The 25,139-nt window shown below is 45.3% G+C and overlaps 1 protein-coding gene across 1 annotated transcript in view; it reads right to left on the reverse strand.

Annotated features, from left to right (window-relative positions):
- Positions 1-24,043, reverse strand: part of LOC138373513 (putative neural-cadherin 2) — a 225,584-nt gene extending 201,541 nt beyond the window's left edge. Inside the window, exon 1 of the mRNA XM_069339725.1 lies at positions 23,586-24,043. Within this exon, the coding sequence (XP_069195826.1) occupies positions 23,586-23,679 (94 nt within the window). The 5' untranslated portion in view covers positions 23,680-24,043. The remainder of the gene's footprint in view (positions 1-23,585) is intronic.
- Between the last annotated feature and the right edge of the window lie 1,096 nt (positions 24,044-25,139).

Consider the following 25,139-nt stretch of genomic DNA (forward strand, 5'->3'; position numbering starts at 1 on the left):
TATATATATATATATATATATATATATATATATATATATATATATATATATATATATAAATAATGTAAATGTCTGGCGTGAGCATGCCATGTCCTAAAGAATTATTTAAGATAAGCAAACACTAAAATGCAAAACTTTCGAGACAAGTTTTTCACCCCCTGACAGAAGATACACATAATCCCCCACAGCAGAGGGACCTTCAGTCCTCCAAGCATTCTTGTTATTGCCTTCCAGTGAATAGGGAGGAGATAACGAATGAGATATTTTATATCTTAGGATTTCAGAGAATAAATTAATTGCGTCTGTCAACTAGTATTATACTTGCATAATAGATCAAACTCAGGATGTAAGAAGATTATAAATTCTTGAAACCATTCATTTAAAAGGCGAACAACCTAAAATAAATACCCAAATAACGGAACTGTTCACTCTACCCACCATGAGAGTAAGAACAAGACCGGAACATTAAGAGGGCAAAGTTAACGACACTGCTCAAAACGCCATGTCCACTACTCCGGATTAATCTTTGTATGTACTTCCTCTCTTTTCTCGCTTCATTCATCCCCAATTTACGTCCCCCCCATTTATGCCCTATTCTTCCCCCCTTTACGCCGTTCTCCTCACCTATTTGTATTATGTACCTATCCTCCCTAATGGCATAAATCAAGTATGCCTGGTACAGTCCCAGGAGGTCCGGAGCTGGGTGGTTTGATTACAGTTTCGAGAACAGTCACATCACTTGAGAATAAACCATGTAGGTTCGAAACTTTGTGTAACTTTATAATTAGTGTAATACATTCTACAGTTAATTATTCTTTTAGTTTACCTCGAACAAAAAAGATGTTTGGAGAAATTCTCTTCCAGTTAAATCAAGATGCAAGAACACTAGTTAGAGGATTTGAAATAAACAAGTAAATAATCAACACAGAATATGCAGTCATATTCATTGATATATATAATGACAGTCAGACCACGAAAGAAGAATTGAAACAGGAATTTCCTTAAGTACTTTTACATTTAATAATGCATCACAATAAGGATGGATTTACAAGTTCGTAGATTGAACAGATATAGGCAGGAGAGAAAGAGGTAAAGTGAAGTCAGGTACAGTGACAAATATATGAATGGGATTAGGTGGATATAAATTGGAGCTGCATCATATGAGCCAATAGGATATTGGCGTGGATAATATTGGGGTGGATAATACGTGGATAATAATAGCATAGGATAGTGAATATTAACAAGTATTAGTGAGTCAAAAGTCTATCAATGATCCAACTGAAATCGTCCTTTAACTGATGTGGTAGCTTTCAGGCAGTCCAGAAATATGCAGTCTGCCCAGCCCACTCTCTCTCTTGCCTGACTTTTGTTGCCTGGTCATTGAACTTAATTAAACCTGTTAGGCATGATTTGCCATCTCTGAACCCATGCTGATGTTGCGTTACAAAGTTCCTCCGCTGCATATGTTCCACTAGCTTTTTTTGCACAATGTTCTCCATCATCTTGCATGGAATTCAAGTTAGGTACACTGACCTGTAGTTCAATACCCCCTGCCTATCACCCTTCTTGTATATTTTGACTACATTGGCCGTCTTCCAAATTTTTGGCAGTTCACCTGTTACCAGTGATTTGTTGTACACCATGGAGAGTGGCAGGCACAGAGCTTCTGCTCCTTCCTTTAGAATACATGGTGATATTTCATCCGGGCCTATAGCCTTTGTCACGTCCAAATCTTGCAGATGTTTCCTCACCTTCCCAATGGTAATCACAAACTCCTCTAGTGGTGTCTGGTTTGATGTTCCCTCTCTTATCTTTGGGACTTGCTCTGAAGTGAAGACCTCCTGGAATTTCTTATCGAGTTCCTCGCACACTTCCTTTTCGTTTGCAGTGAATCCTTCTGCCCCTATCCTCAGTTTCAATACCTATTCCTTCACTGTTGTTTTCCTCCTGATGTGGCTATGCAGCAGTTTGGGTTGAGTCTTTGCCTTTATCGCTATGTCATTTTCATGTTGCTTCTCTACCTCTCTTCTCACCCTGACGTATTCATTCCTGGCGCTCTGATAAATTTCTCTGCTCTCTAATGTTCTGTTGTTTCTATTGTTTCTCCACACCCTATTACTTAGTTGCTTTGCTAGCTTACAACTCTGAATAAACCATGGGTTTCTCATCTGCATTTCATTTTTTTCCTTTTGGACGGGGACGAACTTGTCTGCTGCCTCCTTACACTTCTGTGTGATGTAGTCCATCATGTCTTGAACCCGTGTTTCCTCTGAGCTCTGTTTCCCAAGCTATTTCAGTTAGGAATTTTCTCATCTCCTCATAGCTTCCATTCTGGAATGCCGGCCTCTGGCTTTCTGGTCCCTTCCTTGAGTACATTAACCCTTCTTCGACCAGATACTCAAACAACAGTACACTGTGATCACACATACCCACGGGGGACTTCATGCCCGATTTCCCTTATGTCTGAATCATTCAGAGTGTTGAGTCTTGCTGGTTCATCACTGCCTCTCATTCTCGTGGGACCCTTGACATGCTGACTTAAAAAGTTTCTAGTCGCCACTTCCAATAGTTTCGCTCTCCATGTTTTCTCACCTGCATGTGGTTCCTTGTTTTCTCACTCTATCCTTCCGTGATTAAAGTCCCACATTATGAGTATATGTGATTGATTTCTACAAGCAGCAGCGACTGCTCTCTCAATGATAGTATTAACTGCCATGTTGTTCCTGCAACCCATCCTCCGAATTGACAGTACGATTTAATACTAAGTGCAATAAGTACATTTCCTTACTGTCATACACAGTACATAATTGCACGTATGGGGCTACCTTGAGGTTACCTTGAGGTGCTTCCGGGGCTTAGTGTCCCCACGGCCCGGTCGTCGACCAGGCCTCCTGGTTGCTGGACTGATCAACCAGGCTGTTAGACGCGGCTGCTCGCAGCCTGACGTATGAGTCACAGCCTGGTTGATCAGGTATCCTTTGGAGGTGCTTATCCAGTTCTCTCTTGAACACTGTGAGGGGTCGGCCAGTTATGCCCCATATGTGTAGTGGAAGCGTGTTGAACAGTCTCGGGCCTCTGATGTTGATAAGAGTTCTCTCTCAGAGTACCTGTTGCACCTCTGCTGTTCAACGGGGGTATTCTGCACATCCTGCCATGTCTTCTGGTCTCATGTGATGTTATTTCTGTGTGCAGGTTTGGGACCAGCCCCTCAACGTGTAAATTATTATGTATCTCTCCCGCCTGCGCTAAAGGGAGTACAGATTTAGGCTCTTTAGTCGGTCCCAGTAATTTAGATGTTTTACTGAGTGGATTCTAGCAGTAAAAGATCTCTGCACGCTCTCCAGGTCAGCAATTTCTCCAGCTTTGAAAGGGGCTTTCATTGTGCAGCAGTACTCCACTCTAGAGAGCACAAGCGTTTTGAAAAGTATCATCATCGGTATAGAATCTCTAGTGTGAAAAGTTCTTGTTATCCAACCTGTCATTTTTCTTGCAGTTGTGACGGCTACTTTATTGTGTTCTTTAAAGGTAAGGTCTTCCGACATGAGTACACCCAGATCCTTTACATTGCCTTTTCGTTCTATGTTATGATTTGCCTGAGTTTTGTACGTGGTTTCTGTTTTTATATTTTCAATTTTTGCGTAGCGCATGAGCTGGAACTTATCCTCGTTAAACACCATATTATTTTCTGTAGCCCATAGAAAGACCTGATTTACATCTGATTGGAGGTTTGCCGTGTCCTCTATGTTGCCAACTCTCATGAAAATCCTAGTATCATCTGCAAAGGATGATACAGTGCTATAGGTTGTGTTCTGGTCTATGTCCGATATGAGGATGAGAAAAAGTACTGGAGCAAGCACAGTACCCTGGGGGACTGAGCTCTTCACGGTTGATGGGCTGGATTTTATTTTGTTGACTATTACACATTGGGTTCTGTTAGTCAGGAAATTGTAGACCCATCTGCCTATTTTCCCGGTAATTCCTTTTGAACGCATTTTATGTGCAATAACACCATGGTCACATTCATCAAAATCTTTTGCAAAATCTGTGTAAATTACATCAGCGTTTTGTTTGTCTTCCATAGCATCTAATGCCATATCATAGTGGTCCAACAACTGCGACAGGCAAGAGCGCCCTGTTCTGAAACCATGTTGTCCGGGGTATGGAGATGCTGTGATTCCATGTATTTTGTGATCTTACTTCTTAGCACTCTCTCAAAAATTTTTATGATGTGCGATGTTAGTGCTATCGGTCTGTAATTTTTTGCCTCTGCCTTATTTCCTCCTTTGTGAAGTGGTGCTATCTCTGCTGTTTTTAGTATATCAGGAATAATGCCATTATCTAGGCTTTGTCTCCACAGAATGTGAAGGCCTGCGATAGTGTTTTTTTACAGTTCTTGATGAATATGGAGTTCCAAGAATCCGGGCCTGGTGCAGAGTGCATAGGCATACTGTTTATGGCTTCTTCAAAATCCAGTGGGGATAGGGCGACGTCTGATATATGATTTGATGTTGGTATCATATCCATGAAAAATTCATTTGGGTTATCAATCTTTAGTGCATTTAATGGCTCGCTGAAAACAGAGTCGTACTGCTTCCTCAGTAACTCGCTCATTTCTTTGTTGTCATCGGTGAAAGTTCCATCTCCCTTTCGCAGGGGCCCGATACTAGATGTGGTTTTTGATCTTGATTTTGTATAGGAGAAAAAATATTTCGGATTTCTCTCTATTTCACTGATGGCCTTTTGCTCTCTTTGCCTCTCCTGGGTTTTGTATGATTCTTGTAGCTTGAGTTCAATTGTTTCTATTTCTCTACCTAACCTTCTTCGCCGTTCTTGAGATAGGGTGCGACTCTCAAGTTGTTCCGCGATTCGTTTTCTTCGCGTATATAGGGAACGACGTTCCCGTTCCAATCTGCATCTCTTTCTCTTTTGTCTTAGAGGTATGCGGTTTGAACATATTTCTAGTGCTACTGAGCTTATTTTTTCCAGGCACTGGTTCAGGTTTGCATTTCCTAGCTGTTCTTCCCAGTTTATTTCTGTGAAGTCCTGGTTTATTTACTCCCAGTTTATCCGTTTATTATTGAAGTTGAATTTGCTGAAATCTCCTCCACCGGGAATCTGGACTGGTTTTGAAGGTCCATTCCCCATGGTTGTCAGAACTTCAATTAAGTTGTTATCTGAGTAACAGGTATTTGTAATCATTATGTTCCCGATCAACTCATCATTATTAGTGAAAATGAGGTCCAGCGTGTTCTCCTTCCTAGTTGGTTCTACTATTTGCTGGTTTAAGGCAAACCTATCGCACATCCGTAGCAGGTCATTTGCATGTGCCTGTTCATTTAGGCTACTTCCTGGTATTCTTTCTGATACTACTGTATTAGCCAGGTGCTTCCATTTCAGGTGCCGTAGGTTGAAGTCCCCAAGCAGGATGATGTTCGGAGCTGGATTTGTGAGGTTTTCCAAGCAGTGCTCTATTTTCATTAGTTGGTCTTTAAACTGCTGAGGGTTTGCCTCCGGTGACTTATATACAAGAACAACAACTACATTTAGAATCTCTATTTTGACTATCAGCACTTCCACCATATCATTTGAGGTGTTTAGCAGCTCAGTACAGATGAGTGTGTCTTTGATGTAGAGGCTGACCCCACCCTGTAGCCGGTGTTTCCTATCACATCTGAAGAGATTGTATTCTGAGATCCATATTTCACCATCAAGGTAGTCCTTTGTGTGAGTTTCCGTTAGGGCTGCAAACACTGCATTTGCCTCATGAAGGAGACCATCTATAAAGTGAACTTTGTTGGATTTGCGTGTTTTTATACCCTGGATGTTGGCAAATATAAATGATGTTATCGTGTTAGTGGAAGTGCTGGATGCTTTAATTGGTGTTAATATCTGAGGCTCTGGTAAGGAGGCCACTGTGTTTGCGTCCTCTTTAGCATTTGACCGAGTTGGTGGTAGAGTCTGGTCATTTTTAGCCATTCTTCTCCTCCTCCTCTTGTTAATAAATTATCCCGGTCGATGGAGTAGTGGCTGTTTTCATAGTGGTAGTCTGTCGGTTTTATTCGCCTGGTACCTCTTATATGAAAAGCTGGGCATTCAGCAATGAAGCACTCTTTCCTGTCCAAAGAGTTCTTGCAAATTTCTGGGTGAAAGAATTCACAGCTTTTGGTACATTTACCTGTATTGAGGAGGTTTCTGCACTTTCTAGGGTGATCGTATGTACATGTTCCATTTATTCTTCCCGATATCCCATGCTTACAGGTAGCCCATCTGTAATACCAACAGATTTTGGGGCCTTGTTTTCTTTGTTCCCTCTGCCAGGGACCGCACTCTGCTGCGGCGCCCCCGACACTGTGCCCTGCTCCGGTGCCTGTGACACTGCGCTCTGCTCCGGGGCCAGTGACACTGTGCCCTGCTCCGGTGCCTGTGACACTGTGCCCTGCTCCGGGGCCTGTGACACCGCGCTCTGCTCCGGGGCCTGTGACACCGCGCTCTGCTCCGGGGCCTGTGACACCGCGCTCTGCTCCGGGGCCTGTGACACCGCGCTCTGCCCCAGTGCCTGTGACACCGCGCTCTGCTCCGGGGCCTGTGACACCGCGCTCTGCTCCGGGGCCTGTGACACCGCGCTCTGCTCCGGGGCCTGTGACACTGCGCTCTGCTCCGGTGCCTGTGACACCGCGCACTGCTCAGGGGTCCCCGACTCCGTGCCCTGCTCAGGCATCCCCGACTCCGTGCCCTGCTCAGGCATCCCCGACTCCGCGCCCTGCTCAGGCATCCCCGACTCCGCGCCCTGCTCAAGCATCCCCGACTCCGCGCCCTGCTCAGGCATCCCCGACTCCGTGCCCTGCTCAAGCATCCCCGACTCCGTGCCCTGCTCAGGCATCCCCGACTCCGCGCCCTGCTCAGGCATCCCCGACTCCGCGCCCTGCTCAGGCGCCGCTGCCACAGAGCTCCGTGCCACAGCTGGCTGTACCTTGGTGTCATGTACAGTTTGTTTGAAGACATTAGAAATTGCTATGCAGGCATTAATTAGTAATTCTCTGTTTTCGGCGGGAGTTTTATCCAGGATTTCCATCAATTTCAAAAAAGTTACATCATCCTTTTTGAAGAGCCAGTACACAGAGTGCATGGTCACTGGGACCATTTCTCCTTGAATTGTTAGTCATGTTGGCACATTTTTTGTGTATGGCTGCTGAACAGAGTTGGCTTTGAAAGCTCTGTTGCTAATCTACATTCATGTTGCATTCTATGCACGTATTTATCAAAGCCATTTTTGGACACTTCTGATCAGTGGTGATGATCTTACAAGGTGGGGTGTTGACCGGTGGGGGAGTTGACCGCGGGAGTTGACCGCGGGTGCTGGCCGTGGGAGCTGGCCGTGGGTGTTGACCGTGGGTGTTTACCAACTTGAGATAGGCCTGGAAGAGGCTGTATGGACGGCCAGTGTTGCTACAACGTGTCGCACTCTTAATTTGTTTTGTTCACTTGTTAGATTACATTACTTGCATTTTCCAACTAGTTATCTTACAGCGGATGCGTCTAGTTTCTGTGTCTGGGCACTAGTTACCTGAGTACGTTACACTATTTGAAAGAATACACACACAGAGGGTACTGGGGTGGGCCTACCTCCAAATGGCCCTTGTTTACATACACACGACGGAATTATTTTGTGTATAATTTGTTCACTTGATATTAAATATGTTATCTTAATTTTTGTTATAATAGACACAGGTTTTGCATAGAGAGCTTAGCACTATGGGCACTGATTACTTGATGTTTCACAAGCGAGAGATGTGATTTATTGACGACTTGGCAACTATCGCCTAAGGCCTCCTGGCACCACGAGGGCAGGCCTTGACTACACACGAATTTCACTTATTTTTCCTTGAACACAAACGGTCGGATGGTAATCACTATGATATATTGGTTAATATGTTGAGACACACTTTAAAAGTTATCTGATTGTGTTTAGTTCCTGTATCACTGAAATATCCCTAGATATATATTGTTTTCCGCGGAGCCCGCACCGCGTGGCCCTTCCCCTCTCACACCCAAAACACACATCCCTGGCTGTTACATTTACCTCCCCATTTATTCCCCTCGTTTTCTGTTAAGACACTCAGAATTTTAGGATGACGTTTTCAAGTTCAAGTTGCTATACTCAAGTTTTAAATATTAGGAATTTCTTTTCAATTTTTTATTAAACAATAGAGATTTTACACAAAATTGGAAAATATCCTGAGTTACTTTACAATTTATTGATATATTTTAGTTTTATTTTATTAGTTTTATAAAACTATAATATCAATATAGCTATATGTTAAGTACTAATTGTAATTAAGAAGCAATAAAATTATTATCTCTAAAAACTAAGACGGTTAGGTTAGGTCGGGGTTTTCTACTCAGTTTTTCAGGTAAACTCAAATATTCACAATATATTTGACAGTACGATTTAATACTAAGTGAAAATAAGTACAAGTACTGCTATGAATAGTACATAATTGCACTTATTTGTGTTCTTACATTTACGTCCCCATTTTTAGAGGACGGGCTGTGTTCCTGCCATACTCTTGCCTGGGTCGTCTTACATTTGGTGGTGGGTTATATCACTACCACTACTACTCTTGGTCTTCCCATCTTCATGGTGCCTGTTATGAAATCTCTGAACCCTACACAGCCCAGAATAACCATCTCCATAAAACTCCACTCCTTTCTCATCAGTAGAACCCCTCCACCTTCTCCCATTCCTTCCCTCTTTCCATATTAGAGTGTAATCCAGGGGAAACGTTGCATTTGTTATGATTCCTGAGAGTTTTGTTTCTGTGAGTCCAATTATAATCTGGGTTCACTTCTTGTGTTCTTTCCCTAAGTTCACTAGCCTTGTTTGTAATCCCATCTATGTTCGAGTACATGACCTTGAAGCTGGCAATCTTCTGTCCATTCTCAGTGTCTGTTGATTCCACTGGAGTTGGGGGGGGGGCAAGGGATATCTGGGGTGGGAGGGCCTAGGAAGGTCCTCCCACCCTCAAACCCCAGAGTTGTGGGGTCTGGGGTGTGAGGGGGCTGGAATGATCTGGAACAGGTGGACTAGGGGAGTCTGATGTGGTGCGGCTGGGGGGTCTGGGGTTGGGAGTTAATTGGGGCATGGGATGGGGGAGCTGGAGGGGCATGTGATGGGAGGTCTTAGGTTGGGGTATGCATGGGAAACTATGGTGGGTTGCCAGGGAGGTCAGGGGTTGGGAAGGGGAGGGGGGGCCCTGGTGGGAGAGGGGTGGGGTAGGAAGGAGAGCTTGGGGTGGGGGAACTGGAAAGGGCATAGGCTGGAGAAACAGGGAAGGGCATGGGGTACCGGAACAGTGAGGACCTGGGGTAGGGGTTGGGGAAGAACAAGGGCATGGGGTGATGATGGGGGGTCTGGGGTCAGGGAACATGGGGGGGGGGGCATGGTCTGAGGAGGGACTTTATTGTTTGGGGAGGGAGGTGCAGGTGCTTGGTGGGGAATGGCTGAGGGGTTGGTTGGTGGGAGGCTTCTGTTACAATCCCCCCCTGGGGGTGCTGGCCTGCTGGTGGAGGGGATTTCCACTCCCCCTCTGAGATTCCTGGAGACACTGAGCCGAGTCCTGTGCTCCCATATCCCCACCCCTTTCTTTGCGTCTCCTCCTTGCTTCTACAGCCTTCCTTCTCTCTTCCTTCGTCATGTCCTTTTGCAGAAAGACGTCCTTGTATCCCCCTATCCTCGCAAGTCTTCTCTTACTGGATAGGATTTTTCTCCTTTGTTGCCTCGTTTGCGAGCACTACTTTTATCAATCGTTTCCTTTCCTGCTTGTAGATGCCCAGCCTGAAAACCTCCTCTATGTTGACATTTGCCTCCTCCATATCCAGTCCCTCCAAGGTCTCTGTCATGGTTGCTCGGTCCCTCCTCCATTCCTCCTGATTGGATCCCTGTGGTTCCAGTACTTCTACAACTATAAGTGTTCTTTTCCTTTTCAGCATTTGTTCAATGCATTTTGCAGCTTCCTGTGAGTTAGCTGCTTTCATAGCTGCAGTCTCTAAAGCGGCCTTGGCACCTGGGCGGTTTTGCAGTATTTCTGCAAACAAGAGTCTCCCCTGGAAGAAGCCTTCCATCAGCTTCGTCCCATGTTTCCAAGAGGTTGCATACCTCTTGGAAACTGGAACTGGTGCTGGTTTGAATTCTGTATTTCCCTGAGTCTCTTTATCTCCTCCTCTGACTTCATTCAACTCACTCCTTTGGCTCTGTATTATTGCTTACATATCCTGCAGGTCTCTGCCAAATCCCTCTTTCATTTCCTGCAGGTCTTTGATGAATCCCATTTCCATTTCTTGCAGGTCTCTGTTGAATCCCATTTGCATTGCTTGCAGGTCTCTGCCGAATCCCCCTAATGTCTGGTTGAGCCATTCAAAGGTGCTATCCACCATTCTCCCCTGTCTCTGTGTGTCGTGATGTCCCTCCAGCATTTTCCCTGGCTGAGGGAAAATGTCCTGGCTTTTCCTCGTGCATGTGTTTGTGTTTATATGTAAGTGTGTTTGTTGTATGTATGTGTGTGCGTGTGCGTGCATGCATGTGCGTGTTTGTGTGTGTGTGTGTGTGTGTGTGTGTGTGTGTGTGTGTGTGTGTGTGTGTGTGTGTGTGTGTGTGTGTGTGTTTGTAGGGTGGGGGGGGAATATGCGTGGGAAACTTGGCAGAGATTGTCTCTTCAGGTCAGATAGTCGGATGGTGGGAGGGAGGGAGATGGAGGGGGTCCACTGTGTGGGGAGGGTTTTGGGTGAGGGGGGCGGGGAATATCTGGTATGCTACAGAGGACGTGTGAAAAGGGGGGGATGATGTATGTGTGTGTGTGTGTGTGTGTGTGTGTGTGTGTGTGTGTGTGTGTGTGTGTGTGTGTGTGTGTGTGTGTGTGTGTATTTGTGGTCAGTTTTAGGGGGGAGTGTTTTGGGAGAGTGAGATGGGTGTGGAGTATTAGTGTTTGGGACCCTTCCCTGTGTGTGGCTCTTGCCACAAAGGTGTTAAGGATTTCCTACTCTGAGCGTGTGTGTGTACTCACCTAATTGTGCTTGCAGGGGTTGAGCTTTGGCTCTTTGGTCCCTCCTCTCAATTGTCAATCAACTGGTGTACAGATTCCTGAGCCTACTGGGCTTTATCATATCAACATTTGAAACTGTGTATGGAGTCAGCCTCCAGCACATCACTTTCTAGTGCATTCCATTTATTCCATTTCCATCTACTCTGACACTGAAAAAAATCTTTCTAACGTCTCTGTGACTCAAATGGGTACTACGTTTCCACCTGTGTCCCCTTGTTCGTGTCCCTCCCGTGCTGAAGAGTTTATCTTTGTCCACCCTGTTACAATTCCTCTGACAAATTTGTAGGTGGTTATCATGTCTCCCCTTACTCTTCTGTTTTCCAGGGATGTGAGGTTTAGCTCCATTAGCCTTTCCTCGTAGCTTATTCCTCTCAGTTCCGGGACGAGCCTGGTGGCATACCGCTGAATCTTTTCTAACTTTGTCTTGTGTTTAACTATGTATGGATTCCAGGCTAGAGCTGCATACTCCAGGATTGGTTTTACATAAGTGGTATACAGGATCCTGAACGATTCCTTACACAAGTTTCTAAAGGCAGTTCTTATGTTGGCCAATCTAGCATATGCCGCTGATGATATTCTTTTGATGTGGGCCTCTGGGGGACTGGTTTCGGTGTGATATCAACCCCCAGATCTTTCTCTTTATTTGACTCTTGCAGGATTTCACCTCCCAGTTGATACCTTGTGTTCAGCCTCCTGCTCCCTTCGCCTAATTTCAGTACATTACACTTTCCTGAGTTGAACTTTAGCAGCCATTTTCTAGACCATACCTCCAGTTGGTCCAGGTCATCCTGTAGTCTCTGTCTATCTTCATCCGTCTTGATTTTTCTCTAGTTTTTGCATAATCAGCAAACATTGAGAGGAACGAGTCTATACCCTCCAGAAGATCGTTTACATATATTAGAAACAGGATGGGTCCAAGTACTGAGCCCTGTGGGACTCCGCTGGTGACATTTCGCCACTCTGATGTCTCCTCCAACACCGTTACTCGCTGTTTCCTGTTGCTTAAGTATTCCCTTATCCACTGGAGTACCTTCCCTTTTACTCCTGCCTGTTTCTCCAACTTTTTTAACAGCCTTTTATGGGGGTACTGTGTCAAAGGTTTTCTGGCAGTCCAGGAAAATGCAGTCGGCTCACCCTTCTCTTTTCTGCCTAATTTCTGTTGCCTGGTCATAGAATTCTATTAAACCTGTGAGGCACGATTTACCATCCCTGAACCCATGTTGGTGGTGCGTTACAAAGTTATTTCTCTCCAAGTGCTCAACGAGCCTTTTCCTTACGTTCTTCTCCATCACCTTGCATGGTATACAAGTTAGGGAAACTGGTCTGTAGTTGAGTGCCTCTTGCCTGTCACCCTTCTTGTATATTGGGAATACGTTAGCTGTCTTCCAGCTTTCTGGTAAGTCTCCTGTTTCCAGTGACCTGTTATACACCATAGAGAGTGGTACACTTAGTGCTTCTGCACCTTCCTTTAGTATCCATGGTGAGATTCTGTCAAGCCCAACAGCCTTTGTCACAACCAGCTCCAGCAGACACCTTTTGACCTCATCACTAGTGAGGTCAAATTCCTCCAAAGTAGTTTTGTTTGCCACCTCATTTAGTTCAGGGGCTTCTCCTTGTTCCAGTGTGAAGACCTCCTGGAATCTCTTGTTGAGTTCTTCACACACCTCCTTGTCATTCTCTGTGTATCTGTTCTCCCCTTTTTGCAGTTTCATCACTTGTTCCTTCAATGCTGTTTTCCTCCTGATGTGGCTGTGGAGCAGCTTTGGTTGGGTCTTGGCTTTGCTCGCTATGTCGTTTTCAAACTGTCTCTCTGCTTCCCTCCTCACTCTGAGGTACTCTTTTCTGGCCCTCTGGTATCTCTTCCTGCTCACCGGTATTCTATTATTTCTGTAGATTCTCCATGTTCTTTTACTCAGTTGCTTCGCTACCTTGCATTCCTGATTGAACCATGGGTTTTTCTTCTTTTTCGTTTTTTCCTTTTGGACGGTGATAAACCTGTCTACAGCTTCCTGTCACTTCTGGGTGACAAAATCCATCATGTCCTGCACATTCTTGTCTCAAAGTTCTGTTTCCCATGGTATTCCCCTGAGGAAGTTCCTCATCTCATCATATTTTTCTCTTCGGTAATTTAGTATTTTCCCCTTCAATCCCATCCTTGGATAGGTTATCCCTACCTCCACCAAGTACTCAAAAGTCAGTACACCGTGGTCACTCATTCCTATGGGGGCTTCAACTTTGACTTCCCTTATTTCCGACTCATTCAGGGTGAATATCAAGTCGAATCTAGCTGGTTCATCATTGCCTCTCACTCTTGTGGGTTCCTTGACATGCTGGCTCAGAAAGTGCCTTGTTGCTACTTCCAAGAGTTTAGCTCTCCACGTATCTGCACCACCATGTGGGTCCCCATTCTCCCAGTTTATCTTTCCATGGTTGAAATCGCCCATGATTAAGAGTCTTGAGCCATTCCTGTGGGCAACTGAAGCTGCTCTCTCTATTATATTAATGGTTGCCATGTTGTTCCTATCAAACTTGTGTCTAGGTCTTCTGTCATTTAGGGGAGGGTTGTAAATGACTGCCACTATTATCTTAGGTCCACCCATTGTTATAGTTCCTGTTATGTAATCTCTGAATCCGTCACAGTCCGGAATTTCCATCTCATCAAAACTCCAGTCCTTCCTTATCAGCAGCGCCACTCCTCCTCCTCCTCTCCCTTCCCTCTCTTTCCTTCCTATATAGTAGTCCTTTGGAAACACAGCATCTGTTATGACTCCTGACAATTTTGTTTCTGTGAGTCCTATTACATCAGGGTTTTCTTCTTATGCCCTTTCTGCTAGTTCACTTGCTTTATTGGTAATCCCATCAATGATTGAGTACATTACCTTGAAGCTCACTTTCTTATATCCAATTTCACCCTCACTCCCCACAAGTGTAGGAAGTTGTTCCATGGTCATTGATACTTGGGTAGGCTCATCCTCCTGTGAGGTAGTTGCCAGGGGTTCAGGGGGAGGTAAAGTGGGGGATGGAGGGCTTAGGTCTTTCTCAGGCTTGCTTGGGGCAGGAAGAAGTCCTGGGGGTGAGGGAGCAGGGATTGCTTGGGGAGAGGGCATGCCCTTCTGCTGTATAGTTGACAGGGGTTTGGGGGGAGGTGGAGTGGGGGATGGAGGGCTTAGGTCTTGCCTGGGTCTGCCTGGGGCAGGAAGAAGACCAGGGGCTGGAAAAGCAGGGGATACTCGGGGTAAGAGGAGAGGGAGGATTTGGGTGATATGGTGGGCATTGTGCAGGGGCAAGGAAGGATTTGTGCTGTGGGTTAGGTGGGGCCCTATTGGGTGGTGGGCTGGGGTGTTGCAGTCTCCTCTGGGGTTCCTGTGTTGCTGAATTGGGGTCCCCCACTCCCCTCTGGGATTGCTGGGTTGGAGGCTGGGGTTCCCTAGCTCCCTTCCCTCTCCTTGCGCCTTTTCCTTGCATCTGTTGCCCTTACTATCTCGTCTCTGGTCATGTTCCTCTGAACATATACCTCTGTTACGGCCCTTATGGGGGCGCAACGGGGTTCTTTTCTGATGGTATTAGAGTTTGGCTATCCGGCCCCAAGTTAGCAAAGGCTTTCAAGGGGTGAGGTGAGTAATGCAAGTAAAATGAAAAGGGGAGGCACATTAAACACACAAGTTCGTCACTTTATACCATGTATAATTAGTCTTCCCACCACCATAGATATATATAAGTCATAAATGGGAAATATCACTACACAATGTATATCATCGTCTCACTCTGAAGACCCTGAACACTTTGCGAAGCTCACTCTGTGCAGTCTTGCCTGGTTTCCTATTCTGCGGCACTACCCTCTGCAAGTACCAGGAATCCACGATGAGTCTATGATGAGTACCAGGAATCGATGAGTCTACCCTGGCCACAGGCCAGTCAAATCACAATTCCACTGGGTGCTTCGTCGTGAAGGCCCACAACCACAGTCCAGCCTGTAGCTGGCAGGTACCAATTAGCCTCATGCTGTTAGGCCACTTCACATGCGAATACTAGGGTTGCGAGCCCTAGGCAGGAGTCTCGTGTAACTCGCTGGTTACTCTCCTCGTTCGGCCATCTCTTCCACCAGCCAGCCCCGGGTACGACGAATCCCGTCACTGCCACTCCTCAGGCAGACAGTTGAACATTCTACAGTTCTCGCCCGGCAGCGGCTCACTGCTTCTGCAAAGCAGACTGGTGAAGAGACCTTGGATGCCTTGGGTAGACTGACTCTTCCTGCATCACAGCAGCCCTATGTTGACTCTGTGAAAGTAGACACGTCATCAGTACTGGGAGAATACGTGGGAACCACTAGGAAACATCACTTACTGGCCTATACACAAACGTACAGCTTCCAGCTCAATAGATGGCGATGATGTTCTGAGCACCACCTCACCAGAGGTCAGCACTAGCTACCTCACGAGCATGTGAGGTAGCTAGTGCTACAGGACAAGAATCTAGCATGTCTAGCTGGCATATTCCTGCCACCACTAGATAGCGTCGTCCATTTCGTGGGGGTTTTGGGAGCGGACTCCCAGATGGCGTTGACGTCACTGCTCCGTGCTCTGACGATGAACTTGGGTTCGTAACAACCTCTTTGTTGTCCCTTGCATACCTTAGTTTGCTCTTCTTTACTAGGATGTGTGTGTGTGTGTGTGTGTGTGTGTGTGTGTGTGTGTGTGTGTGTGTGTGTGTGTGTGTGCGTGCGTGCGTGTGCGTGTGTGGGTGTGCGTGTGTCACAGGGGCCCCTAAGTGTCAACCTCTACCCGGAATGAGCCACTTGGAGATTTTAAATATATATATGATATACTGAACAAGAATTTGATAATATTTTACCTCACTCTGTACATCAGAATAATTGACAACAGGCGGTCATACTAGTCAGGGCCTCCCGCTTCTAGATGAATAAGAGAGATATCTCGATGATGAGGTAATCCTCATCCCTCACATGTGGTGCTTCACTAAGTGCTTGTAGATTGATGATGGCAGCTCTTCTCTATCTAATACAAAGCTCTGGAGTCAGTCACTGTATCGATATGTCTGTTGTGTTACAGTTTACTAATTTACTGTACCACTGTTCACTATAGTCCAAAAAACCCTTGGTACCAATATGTAAACAAAAGGCTCATGGCCCTCCCCACGTGGCCTGTGCTGGTGATTGTTCACTGTTTAACACAAAGTTTTAGTGATAGTACTGTAATTTTTTTCCTGTGCGGTTATACACAATGTAATGCCCTAGATCAGTGATCTATCCCTGTAGCCTTAATAAGGCAGAGAATATTGACGATTATCGTGGAGCCGACCCTCCCTCGACGCCTGACTCCACGTGTGTGTTTCTCCCTCTGGAAGAAACTGTGTGTGTGCTCGCTTGTGGGGGTTGAGCTCTGGCTCTTTGGTCCCGCCTCTCAACCGGCGGTGTGTGTGGGGGGGAAAGTGAGTAGGAGACTGGTGGTGTGCGTGTGCGCGTCCTTCACCACAGACCAAGGTTGGAAAGCAACATGAAAGGGAGCTGGCTGACATTGTGAACGATGCTACGAATGAGAAATTTGCAGTTCCCTGTGCACCCGCCTTTGAGGAATTTGGACCAGTTTCCGACCACATCTACGAGTCGTTCCTACAATTTCGTCGTGTGTGTGTGTGTGTACTTGCCTAATTGTACTCACCTAATTGTGCCGGCGGGGGTTGAGCTCTGGCTCTTTGGTCCCGCTTCTCAACCGTGAACCAACAGGTGTACAGGTCCATGAGTCTATTGGGCTCTATCATATCTACATTTGAAACTGTGTATGGAGTTAGCCTCCACCACATCACTTCCTAATACATTCCATTTGTCAACCACTCTGACACTAAAAAAGTTCTTTCTAGTGTGTCTGTGGCTCATTTGGGCACTCAGTTTCCACCTGTGTCCCCTAGTTCGTGTGCCCCTTGTGTTAAATAGACTGTCTTTATCTACCCTATCAGTTCCCTTGAGAATCTTGAATGTGGTGATCATGTCCCCCCTAACTCTTCTGTCTTCCAGCAAAGTGAGGTTTAATTCCTGTAGTCTCTCCTCGTAGCTCATACCTCTCATCTCGGGTACTAGTCTGGTGGCAAACCTTTGAACCTTTTCCAGTTTAGTCTTATCCTTGACTAGATACGGACTCCATGCTGGGGCTGCAAAGGCCAGGATTGGCCTGACATTTGTGGTATACCAAGTTCTGAATGATTCCTTACACAAGTTTCTGAATGCCGTTCTTATGTTAGCCAGCCTGGCATATGCTGCTGATACTATCCTCTTGATATGGGCTGCAGGGGGACAGGTCTGGCGTGATATCAACCCCCAAGTCTTTTTCTCTCTCTGACTCTTGAAGAATTTCATCTCCCAAATGATACCTTGCATTTGGCTTCCTGTTCCTTACACCTATTGTCATCACATTACATTTGCTTGGATTAAACTCTAACAACCATTTGTTCGACCATTCCTTCAACTTATCTATGTCTTCTTGAAGCCTCAAGCAGTCCTACTCTGTCCTAATGCTTCTTATAATTTTGGCATCGTCAGCAAACATTAAGAGAAATGAATCTATACCCTCCGGGAGATTATTTACATATATCAGAAGCAAGATAGGACCATGTACGGAACCCTGTGGGACTCCACTCGTGACTTCACGCCAATCGGAGGTCTCACCCCTCACCGTAACTCTAAGCTTCCTATTCCTTAGGTACTCCCTCATCCACTGGAGCACCTTACCAGCTACACCTGCCTGACTCTCCAGCTTATGTACCAGCCTCTTATGCGGTACTGTGCCAAAAGCTTTCCGACAATCCAAGAAAATGCAGTCCGCCCAGCCCTCTCTTTTCTGCTTAATCTTTGTCACCTGGTCGTAGAATTCTATTAAGCCAGTCAGGCAAGATTTACCCTCTCTGAACCCATGTTGAGGATTTTTCACGAAGTTCCTTCTCTCCAGATGTGTTACTATGTTTTTTCTCGCGATCTTCTCCATCACTTTGCATGGTATACAAGTCAAGGACATTGGCCTGTAGTTAAGTGCCTGTAGTTAAGTTTTTTTTTTTTTTCTTCTTCTTGCCTGTCGCCCTTTTTTATATTGGGACCACATATGCCGTCTTCCATATATCTGATAGGTCTCCCGTCTCCAGTGACCTACTATACACTATGGAGAGTGGCAAGCAAAGTGCCTCTGCACACTCTTCCAGTATCCATGGCGAGATTCCGTTTGGACCAATAGCCTTTCTAACATCCAGATCCAGCAGGTGTCTCTTGACCTCCTCTCTCGTAATTTCAAACCTTTCCAATGCTGCCTGGTTTACTTCCCTTTCTTCTAGCACAGTGACCTCACCTTGTTCTATTGTGAAGACCTCCTGGAACCTCTTCTTGAGTTCTTCACACACCTCTTTTTCATTCTCTGTATATTGTCCTCGCTTGTTCTAAGTCTCATTAGCTGTTCTTTCACTGTTGTTTTCCTCCTGATGTGACTGTGGAGTAGCTTTGGTTCGGTCTTGGCTTTGTTTGCAATATCATTTTCTTGTTTTTCTCTGCTTCTCTTCTCACTTTAACATATTCATTTCTAGTTTTCTGGTATCTCTCTCTGCTTACTGGTGTTCTGTTATTCCGGAAGTTCCTCCACGCCCTTTTGTTCAATCCCCTTGCTTCCATACATGCCCTATTATACCATGGATTCTTCTTTTGCTTCTCGGATTTTTCCCGTAGGGCCAGGATGAACCTGTTTACTGCCTCCTGACACTTTTGGGTGACATAGTCATCATATCTTGTACAGACTTAGCTCTGATGTTTGTGTCCCAAGGTATTTCCCTTAGGAAACTTCTGATCTCCTCATAATTTCCCTTTCGGTATATCCATGTTTTGTTTCCTAGTTCTTTTTTTGGGGAGATAACTCTTATCTCTATCAGGTATTCAAAGTTCAATACATTCTGATCACTCATTTCAAAGGGTGCTTCCATCTTAACTTCCCTTATATCCCACTCATTTTGGGTAAATATCAGATCGAGCATTGCTGGTTCATCTTCCCTTCTCATTCTTGTTGATTCCTTGATATGCTGGCTTAGAAAGTGTCTTCTTGCCACGTCCAGCAGCTTAGCTCTCCATGTTTCTGGTCCTCCATGCGGGGTCTGTTCTCCCAATCTATCTTTCCGAGGTTGAAGTTTCTCATGATTAGTAGTCCAGATCCATTCCTGCTAGCAACAGAAGCTCCTCTCTCTTTTATGTTAATGGTGGCCATGTTGTTCCTATCTTATTCCTGTTTGGGTCTTCAGTCATTTGGTGGTGGATTATATATGACTACGACAATAATTTTTTGTCCTCCAGTTGCTATGGTACCTGTTATGTAGTCACTGAAACCTTCACAACCCTGAATAACCATCTCAAAATCTCAGCCTTTACTTTTCAAAACTAATGCAAATCTCCGGTGAATTTGCGTTTCCAGCGTCCACCTATTCTCGCTCGTACTTTTTTATTTCAGTTCAAAGAGCCTGTTCTTGACTACTATGTCCCTGACTCTAGGTATTTTGTATGTTGTGATCTGTGTCTCTCCTCCATGGTTGAGCTATTTTGTTCCATTAAACTATACTGGTAGCTTAATCTCTTAGCTCTGGCAGTCTTCAGTGTTTATTTTTTGCTTCACAAGGTGCGGACTCAACACCGGTGTCCGGTGTGTGTGTGTGTGTGTGTGTACTCACCTAATTTTACTTGTGGGGTTTGAGCTCTGGGTCTTTGGTCCCGCCTCTCAACCGTCAATCAACAGGTGTACAGGTTCCTGAGCCTATTGGGCTCTATCATATCCACACTTGAAACTGTGTATGGAGTCAGCCTCCACCACATCACTTCCTAATGCATTCCATTTGTCAACAACTCTGACACTAAAAAAGTTCTTTCTAATATCTCTGTGGCTCATTTGGGCACTCAGTTTCCACCTGTGTCCCCTAGTGCGTGTGCCCCTTGTGTTAAATAACCTGTCTTTATCTACCCTATCAATTCCCTTGAGAATCTTGAATGTGGTGATCATGTCGCCCCTAACTCTTCTGTCTTCCAGCGAAGTGAGGTTTAATTCCGAAATGCTGCAGTACTAGAGGCTTTACAAGATTGTAAAAACTATGATATGTATTCGCACAAACCCAATGTACCTTCCTATATATAAATCAATAAATAAATAATATTCCTGTCTGGGTCTTTTGTCATTTGGTGGTGGATTATATATGACTAGGACTATAATATGTTGTCCTCCAGTTGCTATGGTACCTGCTATGTAGTCACTGCAACCCTCACAGCCCTGAATAACCATCTCCTCAAAGTCCCAGCCCTTTCTTACCAGCAGAGCTACACCACAACCGCCTTTTCCTTTTCTTTCTTTCCTCATAACATAATATTCCTGTGGGAACATTGCATTTGTTATGGTTTTTGCTAGCTTTGTTTCTGTGAGTGCTATTATGTCTGGGTTTTCTTCTAGTACCCTTTTTCCAAGCTCATTTGCTTTATTTGTAATTCCATCTATGTTAGTGTATATTGCCCTGAGGCTCACTTTCTTCTGTCACTTCTCAAATCGTCTCCTTGGTGAGTGTTCTGCTGGTAGGGGAAGCTGTTCCATGGGTATGAGCATTTGGGAGGTGGATAACAGGGTCTCAGAGGATACTGGGGTGAGGGTCAGGGGGTCAAGTGAAGGGGGGAGGGACAGGGAGGGTATGGGATGAAAGGGGATGGAGGACCGGAAAGAAAAGGGGGGAGGGGGGGACATGGAGGGAGGAGGGGAGGGGTAACAGGTTGGGAATGGGGTGTGGGGGGAGGGAGATTTGGCTGAGCATTTGAGTGGGGGGCAGGGAGGGTTTGGGATAGGGGGTTTTCTATGCAGAAGAGGGTGGTGTGGTTGCCCTCCTCTCTGGTGTTACTGGGTAGCTGATTGTGGGTTCCCCCCTCACCACCGGGGATGATGTGTTGGGAGCTGTGAGTTCCTGGTTTCCCCCTCTCGCCCTGCGCTTCTTCCTTGCTTCTGCTGCCATGGCTCCTTCCTCCCTCGTCATGTCCCTCTGGAGGAATACTTTTTTTAATTCTCCCACATGTTGCAGGTGGCTTTTCCATGTTAGAATCATTTCCTTTGTGTTTCCGTTTGCAAACACTATCTTTAACACACGGTCTCGGTTTTTGTTGTACTAGCTAAGCCTGAAAACCTTCTCAATTCTATTCTCGGCCCCTTCCATCTCTAGTGCCTTCAGCATTTCATTCACTGCTGCGTTGTCCTTATCATTCCACTCTGTCCTGTTGGAGCCTTCCTGCTCTTTAATACCCACAGTTACCACTGATCTTTTTCTTTCCAGCAGCTGGCTAGTGGAGCGTGCCCCTTCCTGTGAGGTGGCTGCTTTCATCGCCACCTCCATCATTGTGGACATTACTTCAGAGTTTTTTTTTTACCATTTCTGCAAATGTAGCTTTTATATTGGCATTCTTTTCCAGTATACTAAGTCAACCTTCCCCCTGGATGATTATCTGAGTCTCAGCATCAACATTGTTCTCTTTGAGGGTTCTATTCTCCTCTTTTGCTGCTGTCAGCTCTCTTTTCAGGTTACTTATTTCATTCTTCATTTCCTGCATCATTCCATGCATCTCACTCTTGATATCCTCCAAAAACTGGGTGAACATTTCCTTCATTTCGTCACCTTGACTTTTTCCCTGTTTCCCTGTTTCCTCTGGCATCATGCTTGCCCCTGTTCCTGTTATGCTGTGATAGTATTTGTCAGAAGAAGGGCAAGCGGGTAGAGAGAGAGAGAGAGAGAGAGAGAGAAAGAGAGAGAGAGAGAGAGAGAGAGAGAGAGAGAGAGAGAGAGAGAGAGAGAGAGAGAGAGAGAGAGAGAGAGAGGGGGGTGGGAGAGAGGGGTGAGAGAGAGGAGTGAGAGTGGTGGAGATGGTCACTTCAGGTCAGGTGGTCAGGTGGTGGTAAAGGGGTGAGGGAGATGGAGGTGGTCCCATTGTGTGGGAGGGTTTTGGGGGTAGAGGGGAATATCTGATATGCTACAGAGGAAGTGAGAAGGAGGGGAGAGTAATGACTCGGGAGTGTGTGCATGTGTGTGTACTTGCGTGCGTGTGGTTGCTGGTGGGTGCCCAGTGAGCCCACACTGGTGGGTGGGTGAGGTGTTGTCTTCAGATTACAGCGGAGGAATTAGCGGCTTATCTGGGTCCTCAGTGAGCTCACAGTTGTAGTCCTTGTTACCTGACTACCACTTACGATTGTAATATTGAATGGAATGCATTAGTGTTTATGATGTGATATTATATAAACCTTGCACACTGTTGAAGACTTACATAGAGACACTTACTAACCAGCCCCCCGCAAGCACCTCTAGGTGAATACACGGCGGGTCGTCGGTTATCCTGTGTGGTCTTCAGGTCTCCACGTGGGTCCCGGCTGGTGCGACTGATGCTGCTTCAAGGATTCGATTTTCACTAGCTATCTTCTCTAAATTCACTAAGATAATTCACCATGAGATGTGATCAATGTGTTGCATTACAATGCCACTGTTCGATTTATAGTCCCGATTCCCTCTGCACAGTACACCTGCTCACTTGACCCTATTCATCCCTCGGTATACGCGGACCGTTGCCCTTATATGTCTGCTCCCTTTCAAGGCTGACCCAATACTGTGTGTGTGTGTGTGTGTGTGTGTGTGTGTGTGTTTGTGTTTGTGTGAGGGGTACCACCTTATGTGCAACTGTAGGGACCCATAGCCTTGGAGAAGGCTATGGGTGGCACTTAAATATTTTCTTCTTCTACTACCCCTATACCTTATATATATATTCATGACCTTTTATTACAGTTTCTCTATATGTCAACAGGCAACAAAACATGAGCTCTAGCGATGATAATTTATAAGCACAACAAGCGTTAGCAGCTAAACAAAAGAGCAAGGGTGTTGCGACCAGGTTAAGAGCCACGTTTAAGATGAAAGGCAACACTGTGCCAGGGGCATAGAGATCCCGGAGACAAAGGTTAACATAAGCTACGCTGCTACACAGTCGAGATTATGTATTAAAAATAATGTTAGCTGGAATAGCAGGCAGACAGGCTGGCACAAGGCACCAGGATGTGGAATTATTAGACACGTATGAAATGGAGTAAAGGAGCACTAGTGCATGAAGTGGAGGAGTAGAAGTAGTAGTAGTAGGAGGGAGGAGGAGAATGTAGTGGCGAAAGCGGTGGAAGAGGGATAAGAATGGGAAGGGGTAATGCCCGAAGTGGGAGAGGATGGAGAAGAGGAGGAGGAGGAGGAGGAGAAGGAGGAGGAGGAGGAGGAGGAGAAGGAGGAGGAGGGTGGGGGGAAGATGTAGTACCAGATGAGGAAGAGAAACAAAAGAAGGAGGAGCAAGAGTAGGAGGAGGACGAAGATGAAGGGAAAATGTAAGACGAAGAGGAGAAGGAGGACTATAAGAACTAGTTTAAGGGAAGAGTACAAGAAAAATGAAGGTGGACTCACCCATCCAGGTGCTGTTGGTGATGATCTGGAGGATGCTGGCGGGATCCATGATGAATAGTTGATGCTCCCAACTATATCTCACTCTCCTCAGCATTCATTAACGATCGTTTCAGGTGCAAAGGTCTAGTTGCATCACTAAGAACCGCCCGAGCTCACTATGCCTCAGCATGCTGGAGTTTGTTTACAAATCTCAATGTACAATGGGTAAATCTGAGAGAATTCTATATAAATTATGTTTTCAAATCCAAGATTGTTTTCGAATACTTGCTAAAATGTCGATCGCAGGAGTGTATGTATGGCTCATCTCCCTGTCGGATTAATTCAGATCTAACACTCCACCACTTACGATTTTTGAAAATGAATATAATGTTTTTTGTTCATCTTATTCAGTATTTTTTCCGTCTAATACACTATACACAAGTTATCTTCCAGTTGTTTACTGCCTCAATCAATGTGTCGCTCGTAGAAATAATTCCATCATGATTTTCTGCTGAATAGTGAATGTCATTATGTTCATAAAACTATAAAGAAAAATTATATATCTCTTATATATTAAACACAGTTATATATCAACACTATTACCCGTTATAACAAGTAAAATACAAAATATTTTCACAAATGTATCCGTGCAGGTTTTCTAATACATTTTTGTTATTACTTGATAGTGCATAAATATATCATAATAACTTCTTCAAGGTGATCTACCCAATGTCAGACCAGCACTGGGATATGAAACACCGGTGAGGAGTCCGCACCTTGTGAAGCACAAAATAAACACTGGAGAGTAGAGAGGTTAGCGACAAGAAGAGTGCCAGAGCAAAGAGAATTAAGCTACCAAGATAGTTTAAGGGAACAAAATACCTCACCTATGGAGGAGAGACACAGATCACAACATACAAGATACCTAGAGTCAGGGACAAAGTAGACAAGAACAGGCTCTTTGAACTGAAATAAAAAGTACGAGCGGGTAAAGGTGGACGCTGGAAACGCAAATTAGACGGAGATTTGCATGAGATTTGCCCAGTGCGATGGCCAACATTTTGAAGGCACTAAAAGAAGAAGTTTTAGAAGTCACCTCCATTCATAACGTTAAGACCAGATACGACGAAGAATTTAACGGCAGGGAAGGATGCATTATAATGGGAAAGGTTCACCAAGCCATAAAGAGTTTGACCTCACTTCTCTTAGTCACTGTTAGGTAAGTAACAGTACTCACACACACACACACACACACACACACACACACACACACACACACACACACACACACACACACACACACACACACACACACAAAACTGGAAAAGGTTCAACGGTTTGCCACCAGACTAGTACCCGAGCTGAGAGGTATGAGCTACGAGGAGAGACTACAGGAATTAAACCTCACTTCGTTGGAAGACAGAAGAGTTACGGGGGAAATAATCACCTTTTCAAGATACTCAAGGGAATCGACAGGGTTGATAAAGACAGGCTTTTTAACACAAGGGGCACACGCACCAGGGGACACAGGTGAAAACTGAGTGCCCAAATGAGCCACAGAGATATTAAAAGGAA

The sequence above is a fragment of the Procambarus clarkii genome, chromosome 42 (assembly GCF_040958095.1).
Source record: "Procambarus clarkii isolate CNS0578487 chromosome 42, FALCON_Pclarkii_2.0, whole genome shotgun sequence".
Lineage (NCBI taxonomy): Eukaryota > Metazoa > Arthropoda > Malacostraca > Decapoda > Cambaridae > Procambarus > Procambarus clarkii.